This window comes from Macrobrachium nipponense, chromosome 21, assembly GCF_015104395.2.
Source record: "Macrobrachium nipponense isolate FS-2020 chromosome 21, ASM1510439v2, whole genome shotgun sequence".
NCBI classification, from domain to species: Eukaryota; Metazoa; Arthropoda; class Malacostraca; order Decapoda; family Palaemonidae; genus Macrobrachium; species Macrobrachium nipponense.
In genome coordinates, this window is record NC_087212.1 from 18,839,480 (window position 1) to 18,852,497 (window position 13,018).

At 36.2% G+C, this 13,018-nt stretch overlaps 1 protein-coding gene across 6 annotated transcripts in view; it reads left to right on the top strand.

The window, feature by feature from the left end:
* LOC135197820 (FHIP family protein GJ17503-like) overlaps positions 1–12,664 on the top strand; it is a 246,217-nt gene extending 233,553 nt beyond the window's left edge. For all 6 annotated transcript variants that reach the window (XM_064224955.1, XM_064224954.1, XM_064224959.1 and 3 more), the window contains one exon: positions 3,574–12,664. In XM_064224955.1, the coding sequence (XP_064081025.1) occupies positions 3,574–3,757 (184 nt within the window). In that variant the 3' untranslated portion in view covers positions 3,758–12,664. The remainder of the gene's footprint in view (positions 1–3,573) is intronic.
* The last annotated feature ends 354 nt before the right edge of the window (positions 12,665–13,018 follow it).

The window sequence follows — 13,018 nt, forward strand, 5'->3', positions numbered from 1 at the left end:
CTGGCGTTCAAACAAAGTGCAAGCGTAAGCCTGTCTTTCATAGGCTTATGCCCAGGTAGCTTCTTCTCTTCCTCCGTGATGTATGTCCGACGAGGCATTTTTTCCAAAAAAGGCCAGTCTCATCACAGTTGAAGACTTGCTGAGAACTGTAGCCTTCCTTGGTCATCATCTCGTCGAACGTCTTTTTAAAGGCTTCGGCCGCTTTCGTGTCCGAGCTGGCAGCCTCCCCATGACGCACCACCGAATGGATGCCAGTCCGTTTACGAAATTTCTCGAACCAGCCATGCGAAGCCTTGAACTCTGGGGTTGGCGTTGAAGCCCCTTCCCCTCCCTCGTCTTCCGCCTGCGCAATCAAATCGCCGAAAATAGTACTGGCCTTGTGAGCGATTGCTGTGTCTGTTATTGTATCGCCAGCGATTTCTTTGTCTTTTATCCAGATGAGGAGCAGCCGTTCCATCTCGTCGTGCACATGGCTCCTCTTGCTGGACAAAATAGTGATGCCCTTCGATGGTGTAGTTGCTTTGATGGCATCCTTCTGTTTAAGGATGGTGCCTATTGTCGACGGATTACGGCCATATTCCTTTGTGATCACACTCAATCGCATACCAGCTTCGTACTTCTTTATGATCTCCATCTTTGTCTCCAGAGACAGCATGCGCTTCTTTCCGTGAATTTCAACTTTCTTGGTACCCATGACTACGTTAATTTACGTAAAGTTACACAAATACGTAATAATACAGTCTTCGCACAACACGATAATATGTACTGCAACGAAATCACTAACGAATTTACGTTACTAAACTAAATCGTTGGAGCGAACGAATGCCGATTGCGTACGGTAAAGTTTCGGGTGCGGAGTGGCCGAGCTAAGGGACGCCAGGGCGTACGTATAGAAGATGCATGATGGGAGGGATGCTGTCCAATCAGAGAGAAGGATCTCATGGCTTGGCTAGCATCAGGAACCAATGGGAGAGCAGGAGGATGGTGGCGAGTCTACTAGCACTAAGATGGCGGCGTGCAGCACGAGTTTCAAAATTGTTATCGGGCGAATCTCGGACTTTCAGAAACCTTTCGTATATCTTGAAAACTTTTCGTATGTAGAGCAGTAAAATTTTTCGCATTGGCTTTCGTAACTTGGATTTTTCGTAAGTTGAGCCTTTCGTATCTCGAGGTACTACTGTATATATATATATACTATATATATATATATATATATATATATATTATATATATATATAATATATGTATAATATATATATCTCCTTTAATATAAAAACAGTAAAATATCAGTGAAACATTATTTTACTTACAGAATCCATTTATACTGTGCTTAGATTTTATGTAAAAACCAGTCTCTCTCTCTCTCTCTCTCTCTCTCTCTCTCTCTCTCTCTCTTATATTTTAATGAAACAATTTGTTAATTAGTGAATACATTGTGAAAATAACCAAATTGGTGACAATTTTCAAGATACTGCCCAAAGAAAAATCTGTGGAAAAGTGAATAATATGTTCCACAAAAATCCACAACAAAGTGGACCGTAGAAATGGGAAATATGTAAAACCCGGGGGGCCACTGTATAAATGAGAATAGGGTAAAATACAAATAAAAAGTTCATAAGGGTAATAACACAAAACAAAACATGCTCTAGCAAGTCAGACATCTACCTAGCCCTCTTCACCCATCCAGCACTACATCCCCATGCCTGGGAAATTGCTCCCCTGCTCCAGCAACCTTCCAAAACAACCTCCTTCCTCTACACAGCCTCATTGTCCCCCTCCCCCATGGCACCCAGGCATCTGTCCAACCCTCCATCTTTGGAACTTCTCCAGCCCTCCCCCACCCCTACCCCTACCCCAAAACCCTTTCTCAGTCTATATGAATGTAAGTTGTTATCAACATTTTCTTGAGTGCCATGCAGCATTTCCAACTATCAGAGGACAGTTTCACCAATAAAAAAAAAATATATATATATATATCTTTGGGCCTTGGTCCTTAGTCCAAGTGTGTTGGATAATGGCAATCCAGATAATTGAAGGGTTACTGTAGATTGAGATACAAATATTTATTTCAAGCCAGAAAATTTGCCTATTTGCAATAATTTTCAATGAGAAATATTCATTAATTACCGTATTTTCTTATCAATTTCATAACTAAATGCCTGTTGTGTGATAAAACTATCAAAATATGCTGGTATAAGCATTTTTCAAGGATTTTTCTTGTGTTTGACGTAACAAAATACAGACAGGCCCTGGTTATCAACGGGGTATCCGTTCTCGGCCGGGTGCCATTGTCGGAAACTCTGTAATAAGCACCAAGTTTTGGTTAGTGGTGGTGATAACCAGCTAATGTCACCTCTGTTATGTATGTTATGGCACCATAAATCACCGATTTTATGGCACTAGACAAGCACCATAAAAGCGGATCGCCATCAACCGAGCCCGCTGATAACTGGGGACTGCCTGTAGGCAGTTCTAAGCATTTTTAGAGGGGTTTTAAGTATTTGTGGATTTTAGTTATTCACGTGGGTGTCTGGTATGCATCCCCCGTGAATACGGAGGGTCCACTTTATTGGAAACATTGATTTTGGCCAATTGAGAATAGTTATGCTTATTGCCACAACTACCTAAAACCTTTGTTGGTGAGTAGACAGAAAGTAGACAATAGTGTACCACATCTAACCAGATGTAAGAACATTACAAAGGTAAAAGGTGGTAGTACATACTTGTAAGTCAATATTAAGACAAATTTTTTCTGATACAAGATTAACACAAGATTTATAGAGTTTTATGAAGGTTATCTTTTGTTAGTTTTGAGCTTGATTTCCTAGTGATTTCTCAAGAAATCATTTTATTGGTTGATTATTAGATTTGTTGTGGCTATGTGATTTTAAGTAGAACAAATAAGTGGAAAGAATAAGTCTAGAAGAAGGGGAAGCAGAAGTGTCTACTTTAGGAGGAGAGAATCTTTCCTAAGATGGGCACGCCGACTTTCTACGATGCTTCTTCTTCCTATAGAAGTTCTTCCACTGCTCAGTAGGCCAGGAGCAACACGCTGGGCATGGATTGGTTACATCACAAAAATTGGATGACACTACTGCAAGTCATATGGGGTCAGTCAAGGTGGAAGCCAGGAAGCATGACCACAGGAACCCTGGAAGGCCAGGACATATGTGTTGACACTCATATGACTTGTTAGATCTGATAAAGGAATCCATAATGAATTACCAAACAAACAGACACCCTAAAAGCAGGAAAGGAATCACTGGCTTAGCAAAAAAAAAAAAAAAAAAGAGCTTAGGAGGAGAGCAAAAGCAAACATCAGAGCTCCAAGGCAATTGAAGAAAGACTGAATGCATCTATGGGTTCAAGCATGGTCACTGACCAGCTTCCACCTCATCTATGCTTTAGATGCCAAATTCTACAGATACGTTGCATATACAATTTTTTTAAGTGTTTTTAACTGGTTTCCACTGGCACCAGAAGATTTATTCTAATGTTAAGATCGAAGGTTTGTCAGCTATGAAAAATACAAATTGACTGACTTCATATTTATTCTTAATTTCTTATTCCAAGGTATGTGAAGCGAGCCTCTGTATCAAGTGTTGATGTAAATACTCTGGCGGGCCCTGCAATGCAGAAACGTCATGCCGCTAGATGTGCTGTTTTGCTGAGAGATTGGCTGCTAGAGCTCTCAGCTCTAGCACAGGAACATATGGTGGCAGTGCCAAGTTTAGAATTTAGATTTCCTTCTAGTTGACGATGACTCTTGTCAGATATCACATAACTTTTGGTAAAGTTTTAATTGTTGAACTGTATTACTAACAGTTCTCATTTTTAAAATATTCTAATATTGTTTACTGTTAATGTAAAGTTACTATATTTCAGTTTCTGAAATTTCACTATTTAACTGATAAAGCATTTATCTTACTTATCGTTAGGTATTTTAGATGTTTGAAAGAATGAAGTGGTCATTTTTTGCATGTAGCTTCTTCATATTGTTGTTTGGTTCATATGATTATGCTGTACTGTACTGTACTTTCATGTACCAGGAGAACATGTATGATATACTTGCACACATACAAAGTGTCCTATGCAATTTTATATTTCTAGATATTTTGCAAGTTCATTCCTGTTCTTTTGTTCAAATCCTGAAAATGAAGATTGGGCAGTAAAAATTCAGTAAATTTTGTCAGCTTCTCATCAGATTCTGAAGTAATTCTAATTGATACCACTGAAAATATTCAAAGTAAAGACTAAAAAGATTTTGCTACATTAGTGTAGTGCTATACAGAAATGGAAACTGTCACATATGATGTGCTTGGTTCTGGCATTTTATGTAGTACAGAAATGTTCTTAGCTTTTTTTGAGAGGAATATTGTTAAATGTAGTTGTTCAAATATAGGAGTATTGTGGGTGTGTTTGTGTACACATACATGATTGTGATGGGCAACTTTTCATGCTTGTGTGTGTGTGCACATATGTATGCTTGTCCCTGGGTCTATTTCAGTTTTACATTAGAATAATTGAACTACAAATTCTTGCTTTAATACAAATTTTCATAGTAAAATTTATTTAGATACTTCCCTATGTACTGTTAAAGATAGCTTATATCTCTGTGTTGATAGGCAAGTTGGCATTCAAACAAAAGAAAAGATCAAATTATTGTCTGGATGATTATCTAGTACATATGTCCTTAACCAGGTATGTTTTGAATGTTTATTTTGTCTTGTCTTCTCCTTGACAGCTCACTGACAGTAAGTATATGTTTAATAAATTTTATGAAAATTCATATTATTTGGGAAGGATCTTCACTGTTAAAAACAGTCAATTCCCACATTGAGAAGAGGATGGAGGTTAGTGCAGCTAGACAATCTGCATAGTCAATTGAGCAAAAGTTTTCTTGCATGAAACCCAAGACATTCTTTCCTGATTTGGAGTCCTTTCTGGATCTTACTGCCACCAAAAGTTGGATACATTCTGGGAGCAAGGCTCCCAAGGCTCCCATATGTGTGCAGCAGAGAAAACTTCTGCAATTCAGCCGGAATGAAACAGAAACATTGTGAGGAGACCTCTGCTCCTGGGTACTAAAGCCCTAAAAATCAAGTCAACTGAAATTGAATACCCTTATGATATACAGGTACACTTATAAAATGTATATACCTTCATGCTTTTGGTTCAGGGAAAGACTACCTGCTTCTAGTATCAGACTAAGGGATTTACTGTTTTCAAATGTGATTCTACATAAGTACAAGAAGTCCCGGACATAGGCAGCCTCGGTTATCGCTGATCCGGTTTTACGGTGCTTGTCTAACAACAACAATAACGAGACTTTCAGAGCCGATATATGCCGATCTCTGGTTATCAGCTCTAATTTTCGGTTATCATCTTGCCATTGAGAACGGAATCGTTACCGAAAGCTGGGGGCTGCCTTATATATTATGTAATGTATATACATGTATTTACTATATTATTTAAATGATATATGTGTGAAGTGTATATATATATAATATACTTATATACAGTCCACCCTTGTTAAGACAGACTAACAGGGGGGGGGGGCAGGCCAGGGTGTCCATTTTAGCTGATAGTCTTGTTTACCAGCTGCACTTGGGAAAATCCTGTTATTAAGACCGAAGGTTTGTTAGCCATGAAAAATACAAATTGATTTTTAAAATTTGTCATTTTAACTGGTAATACCTATGTATGTATACATACCTATAAATATACTATATTTCATAATTTTTATACAGAGTAGGAATAATAACCCATTGTAGAAACATTTGAATGAAATGTTGTAGTAAAGGATGAAAAATGAAGAATAAAACATGATAAAAGTAATAGAAGTCAGCCGCATATGTAGATGCCTACACCAAGACGTGGACGCATAATTTAGTAATCAAACATCACTACTGCAGCAGAAACATTTGTTTCCTTTTTTTTCATTTTTATTTTAGTTAGTTATTCATTATAGTTTATTATTATTTATATTAAATGTATTGTTAAATGAATATAAGACCTTTAAGATTATCAATATTAAAATAGTGGGACAAATAAGACCATATGTTAACTAACACACTTGTTTTCAACAAACAGATTCTGTAAAATGCCAAAATATACTACATGATCAAAATAATTGTAATTCAACTAGTGAGTTTTAACGATAAGTAAGACTACAAAATACATTTCATCTTATCGATGTTGGAGAGAGTTGTTCTTTTTTGTTATAGACATCATCAATAGTTTGCAGTCATATTTTGTGATTGAAATGTCTATAAATAGAACAGATACTGTGAAAATCCTCTTATTGGGAAGAATAATTGAGTATCTACAAGCATTTAAATGTGGGATGCAGAAGTTAGTGGAACCATATGGAATTTGGTAGTTTGAGTTGATTTCTTCCTAATGGAAGAACACAAGAAAATTCAACCAAGAGAGCTAGAAAGTTTGAAAATCTTTCCCCATAAAGGCTAATATGGCTCTATGGGAGTCAAAGAGCTTTATTCTTACCCGAAATTTGTTCAATACTTTCCTTAAAAGGGGGAAGACATATGGATCTGAACCAGGCCAAACTTGAAGAAATGCATCCACTGTTCAAGGACCCTCTAAGGAGTAAGAGTAAAATTGGTCATTCCTGGTCATCCACATGCTAATAAGCCCAAATTTGAGTGTCCCTCTAATTCCACACCGCCTTTTCAGACTCATAGAAGGCAGTTTGTCCTTGAATCCTCAGTTGCCAAAAAACATTGCCTCCCCTGAAATGAAGTAGCAAACCAACATTATATTGTTCATTTTTCTCCAAAGAAGCAGTCTTTCCACTATTACTTAGTTTCAGACCAAGTGTTTGCATAGAAACTCATCCAAATAGCCAAGAGTATGAGCTCTCAGGGATGAACCTACTAGGAATCTTAGATGGTCTATCCGCCTCCCTGATGTCTCAGTAAGGTTTACTGTGTGTAGTGCTGGCCATTCTGTGGTATATTGTAAGTCATTGTAATGACATTAGTCATAACTCTGTTACAAAGCGGGGAAAAATCAAAACCTGGGGTTAGATTTCAGAATAAGCTTTTATTTGTTGTTTCGGTGTTCCTCCTACAGAACCTGATGACATTGATAGTCTTGGATCTACTTAAAAGTTCAATAAATGTTTGCTGTAAGTTGCAATCTGTTATGCTGAGACTTGAACTGTAGTTGTACCTGATTATTCTGATAAATTCTCCAGTAAGGCCATGTTTCGTAACAAAGAAAGCCATTGCCCTGTAGGTAGCTTTCTTTAGGGTTAAAGTTCTTTGAGAAGTAAGAATTGCTTATTTGTCTTCCAACAGCAAAGCCTGCAAATTGCAAAAGTATACCCAGATAAATAATGGACAGAGGAGGAGTTAGGGAAGTTGACTGAAAATCATAATGCACAGAGACTGAACCAGATAAAGCAAGTGATCCTTGGACTTTGAAGTACTGTTGGCAGAGATGGCCAATTTGAATCTGTCAGTTCAGTATAAAAGAATTTTTGCTCCTAAAAGAAAACACCATCTGCCTAAGGGCAACAAATTCCTTGTGAATATGTGAGGTTCTGTACACGAAATGAAACAAAGCACCTTGAACAGCAATATCTACCCAGCAGATACCCATTAATGTGTGACTGTGGATGTGCTTGCATGGGGAAAATACATCCTGCATGCCCACCAAAACATCCAATCGTTCTTTGGAAAGTCACTAAAACCGTGCTAGAAATAACCATGAACAATGGCAAAAGACAAAGTTGTCCAGTCTCGATATGTCTAACACTGGGTTCCGATCTCAGTTACTTTTGGCATTAGGAAAAAGTTGGAGGTAAAATCTCTGTGAATTAATGACACCTGCTCCTTTGCATTCTTTGTAATTACCACCTCATACTGAAGAACGAGAAACTTCTGCTGGAGAAGACACAAAGGAACAGCTATAGGAGACTAAGCCAGCGCAATTGGCCTTTTACTGGAACTTGAGGGCTTAACGGTTTCCTAAAAGGTATAAAATACCTGTGAGAAAGAGGTGCATCATGCAACAATACATACTCCTTTATTGCCTTAAAGAGAGGTGGGCTTAGAAGGCAACCTGAAGGAGAAACCAAAACAGCTGCCATCTCCTGTGCAGATTAAGCCCTTTTTTGACAGATATCAGCATAAGTGTTCTCACTTCTTCAAAACTGAGTTAGTATGTATAAGCATGAAAATATTTGCCTGCTGCCTTAGAATAGTTTTGACCACAAAGTCAAAAACTCTAACACTCTTCCTTACTAAAATCCTGCTGACAACACAAACTCCTTAAGCTGGTGCCACAAACACCCTTAGCTGGCACCTCAGCCTCTCTAAGCTAGTGCAGAGAAGAGGCAGTCTTCAGTAACAGATAAAACTTTAAATTTCAGCAATGTAAACAGAGACTTGGACAACAATCGCCATCTCTGCTTGTCCAAAGCACTTGTCAGTCTCGATTACGTCTCTTCAAAGGAATGAAATTGACAAAGAAAACCGAATCTTTGACTGAAGACAGTTTTAAGTGCTAGTAAAGCACCTGTATCATGAGAGGCAGTTCTCCATGACTTCAAAAAACCAGGAAGACAAACACTGCAGAGTTAGAAGAAGCTTTGTTCTCCAGAGTGTGAAAAACTTATAAAACGTTCTAATTGAAGGAGAAAGTTATGGTTATACAAATGTTTAATGGGCATCGAAATACTTGGAGATAACCAAGGCCTATTCTCCACATTGCCTCTTTCCTCCAATAAATGCAAATAAAGCGAAGCACAACACAAACACCAACAAACCAAAGATTGTGCCAATTTAGAATATTTATCCACCAGAGGAGAAGTTTGGGCAATTGTGTGTGACACCAGGTGACATCCTGCAATAAATCGGTGTCTCAGTGTAACGGAGAGGGAAATGCAGTTTGAAGAGATTCACCTGAGTTGACACAAGTTGGCTGAGCAAAAGAAAGCAATGTGCCAACGTGCACCAAAGAAAACAGGAAATGTTGGGAGGAGGTGGGAAGGTGTGACAGCCAACACCCCTGCCTAATCCACTCAGCAGACTTGAGAGCATTCCCATATGACATCCTTTAAAAACTAAGAAGCTAGAATAATCTCTAGCTTGGAAACAAAAGAAGATCCTTGCTAGGATTGGAAAGAGAAACATTATTAGAAGTGGAGGTAAGAAATTTGTTGATAGCTGAAGAAAGTGAATGTACAGAAGAAACAAGTGCATTTTGAAGGAGAAAGAGGAATGTTGTTGTAGAAGAGATAGGTTTAACAGTTGATGGAGTCAATGTGATTTCAAAATAAGTACAACTCGCTATAGACACATTATTGTTAATAACACTGCCTATATAATTAGTTCTATTGGTGCTAACAACCTTATACTAGATGCCAACCGTGGTAGAAGTCAAATACGTTCCGAAGATATACCATTTACAAAAATGATTTTTCAGCCAACACATTAAATGAGACTCGGAGCATGAAAAATGGGAGGCAGGTGATGGATGGCACAGAACCAAATCACCCTGAGAATTGATCCCTTTCCCTGGCAGCAGACTCTTCTAACTGTTGCAAGGCAGTCTTAAGCTCAGGCTAAAGACAGGTGAGGCACTGGCACCTTACCTCTTAAAGGGGAACACAAACTTGATCGCGCACTATGGAGAGATCCAGAATGGTTTGTGTCATGTTCTAACTTCTTTTAACACTTTTCCTGAACCAGAGGAGAGCGGAAGGTGGAGTGAAGAGAATGTCTAGCTAAAGCATCAGCAGAGGAAAAAGCCAAAGACTGACGTAAAGAAAATTACAAAGCAGCTGGAGAATAGGGAGAAATAACAGGGTTACAACCTTAGCTATTTGCTTTTGTAATCTATCTATTTCTCTTTTTATACTAACGAACTTAAGCATAAAGTCCCTCGAAAATCCCTATTGTCCTCACTCTGATCACACTTATAACCCTGTAGCTGGCACAAACAGTGTGGCTATCGGCCCAAAAAATTACTCCTACAGAACAAGGTGTTCTTAGCCTTGATTCCAGATGAAGGCATCCAGGAAATGTACAGCACCTAGAAAGCAGCAAATAGCTAAAACCATGAAATACCAATATGGTAGTGCCTGTATCCAGTGGCAGCAAGGAGAATTCTGACGAGCTGAAACATTCAAAACACACCTTATAGAGAACAGGGACAGTCATCCAGGTAGCCATTAGATTTTTTTTTTAAATGGAGAGATGTAAGTTTTCTTTAACAGTAGGTAAAATTCATCCAAAATTATTTTTATAGAAATTTTTTGAATATTTAGGCAATGTGAGTGCTGAATTATTAACAGTATTTAACATTGTTATTATTATTATTATTATTATTACTATTATTATTATATTATATCAATTTTCAGAAGACTTTCTAAGAAATTCATGTAATAATTTTGTGGTAGTGCTGTAAAGAGTAAAGTTGTACAGTGTGTACTCTTTGCATATTTAGGTTAAAAAGCAATACCAAGTAGTCAGGAATTCCCGTTTATCTTATTGTATATAACATTTTAGTGTACCAGTAAGCATATCAATTCAATGCAGCAATACGTACACTGATACCTAATATTAAAGTGAGTTTTATAATATACTGTACTATATTAACATTATTAACACCAAAGAAAATTTGAGTCATTATTTTAATCTTTAATTACTACTTGTAATTGTGTCACAATGTTTGATTTCAGCAATTATGAAAAACTCATAATTAATAGTGTATAAATGCCATAATTTGCCCTATATAATTTTATTCTCAGTGCTTAAAAGATTATCAAAATTTGAGGATCTGCCTTGTCATGAGTTTGAACATTAAAATCCCAAAGAGTGATATTTAAGTGACATTTTTTCAATACTTATCTTGAATGAAGTGGCTGATATGAAGGGAAATTATAAAATTTCAGTTTTAAGTGAATAACTCAATCATTGACTGAATTTTCATCATGTCAGGCAGCGAGCTAAACCTCCTCTGTAGTAATATTTATTATTAATGGTTATTAAAGAAATGAATGAATATTTAATAGTACTATATATTATGTATTGTTTTTATTAGCTTATATTATATATTGTGTTTTATATCTGATGTTTTGAAATCAAGCTTCATTTGTGTTGGTGGTTCCATTGGCTGTCTTGTTTGCATTTATATTGTTTAACAAACTTGCATTACATGATTTTATGATCATAGACCATATTGAGGAAGAAGTATGGTTAGATTACAGGACTTAATATAATTAGTTGCATGTGCACATTATTATGCTGTCTCGTGTATTCTGTTGATGATGGTTGGTTGTTTACCAATAGTCTTGAGAAATAGAGGAATTCATATGCAATAGATTTTTTGTTTATTGGTACTTGACTATATTTCTTAAAGTGATCTCATGCTTACAACTATCTTGAACTGGAAATCCTGAGGTTGACTTATATATTACAAGTTGTGGCATCAGTAGATATACACAAAGTATATATTTGTATATGTACAGTATTTAGTGTATATAGTCATACATATGTACTATATATATAAGCTTTGTACATATATTTTTTACAGGGGCACTTGTTATATGATTTTCACAGTGCAATAACAGGTTCTTCATTGCCATGAGAAAGTTTCTTGGAACATAAAAGAACTGAAGCTTTTTATTTTTCCACTCAAATTTTAACCCTGCACATTCTCTGTTTTAATTAGTTAATGTATAAACTTTCACCCGTCCAGTACACATTAGCATTAGTACCACAATGGAGATGCTGTGAATGGAATTGTTTTGTTAATTTGCATTGGGTTTTGATGTTCTGGCTTTTTGCTTTAAGAACCCTTTGTTTAGATTTTCTTAATTTCCAGTTGTGTACCGTTGTTGAAAAACTTCTTTTGATTTTGAAATTTCATGGGTTGTACAATCAAGCTTCCTTAATTTTGACATTTTATGTGATAAATTTAATCTAATTTAATCTATTTTAATCCTTTCTTTGTAAATATGTCTTATAGTATTTAATTACTAGATACTTGCTTTTGAAACAGGCAGTATTAAATAGGGAGTAGTAGTTGGCTGAACTTTTGTGATAATTTATTTTCACACTGATTTCATATTTTGGGATTGTTTATCATCGTTTGCAAGTGTGGCCAATGTACTAAGTATTTTAATGTGCCCTAGGATTTTTGGCAGTTTTAACTGTGACAATTTGGTAATATTTGTCTTGTAAATACCTACTAAAACTAAGCTAATATTTCTTTTACAGAAAGGTAGTAATGTATAATTTTTATTGTTGATATATTGTTGTGCTAATTTTTCCCTGAAAATTATTTTTAATTTTCTACCAACATTGCACTGTACTTCAGAAAACTTTTTCAACATATTTTTCTTGTCTCTCTTTGATTATTAATAAATTGTTGTGACTTTTGCTAAATTTTATTCTTGGAAAAATATATGTGAAGTGAAAAAGAATTTTGTATATACGTATAAGATTTTGAAGAAATTGTGAAGCCTACAATATTCTGTTTATTATCTGGTCTTGTCTGATACTATTTGCCACACAAACTGATATATGCAATTTCATGTCATTTTCATTTGCATCTGGTGTATTGTAGATTATAACATATAAAAATGATATTGTACAGTATATGATTTATGGAATTAGATATATTCTTGGCATTGTTTTTTCATTAGCCTAGCACAATTCATGGATTACAAATGTATCTGTTCAGTTCAAAACTGATTTTGCATGAATGTTGCAGAAGAACTGTAGTGGTGATTACAGCACTGTACCTTGTGAAAATATAAGCCATGGTTAAACTGTTAATAGAACAAAAGTGCTAACAATGAAGAGAAGGAAGAGGAGATCATTTTCCTTCAAAATGATTGGCCTTGGAAGAGGCAGAATTTTTATTATATTGACGACTTGCTGGATTACAACAGTCAGGATGAAGTATAAAGATTGCCAGACACTAGTGAATGTGACCATCTCATTACTCAACAGAACAAAAATATCATGTATGGAAGGAGGTG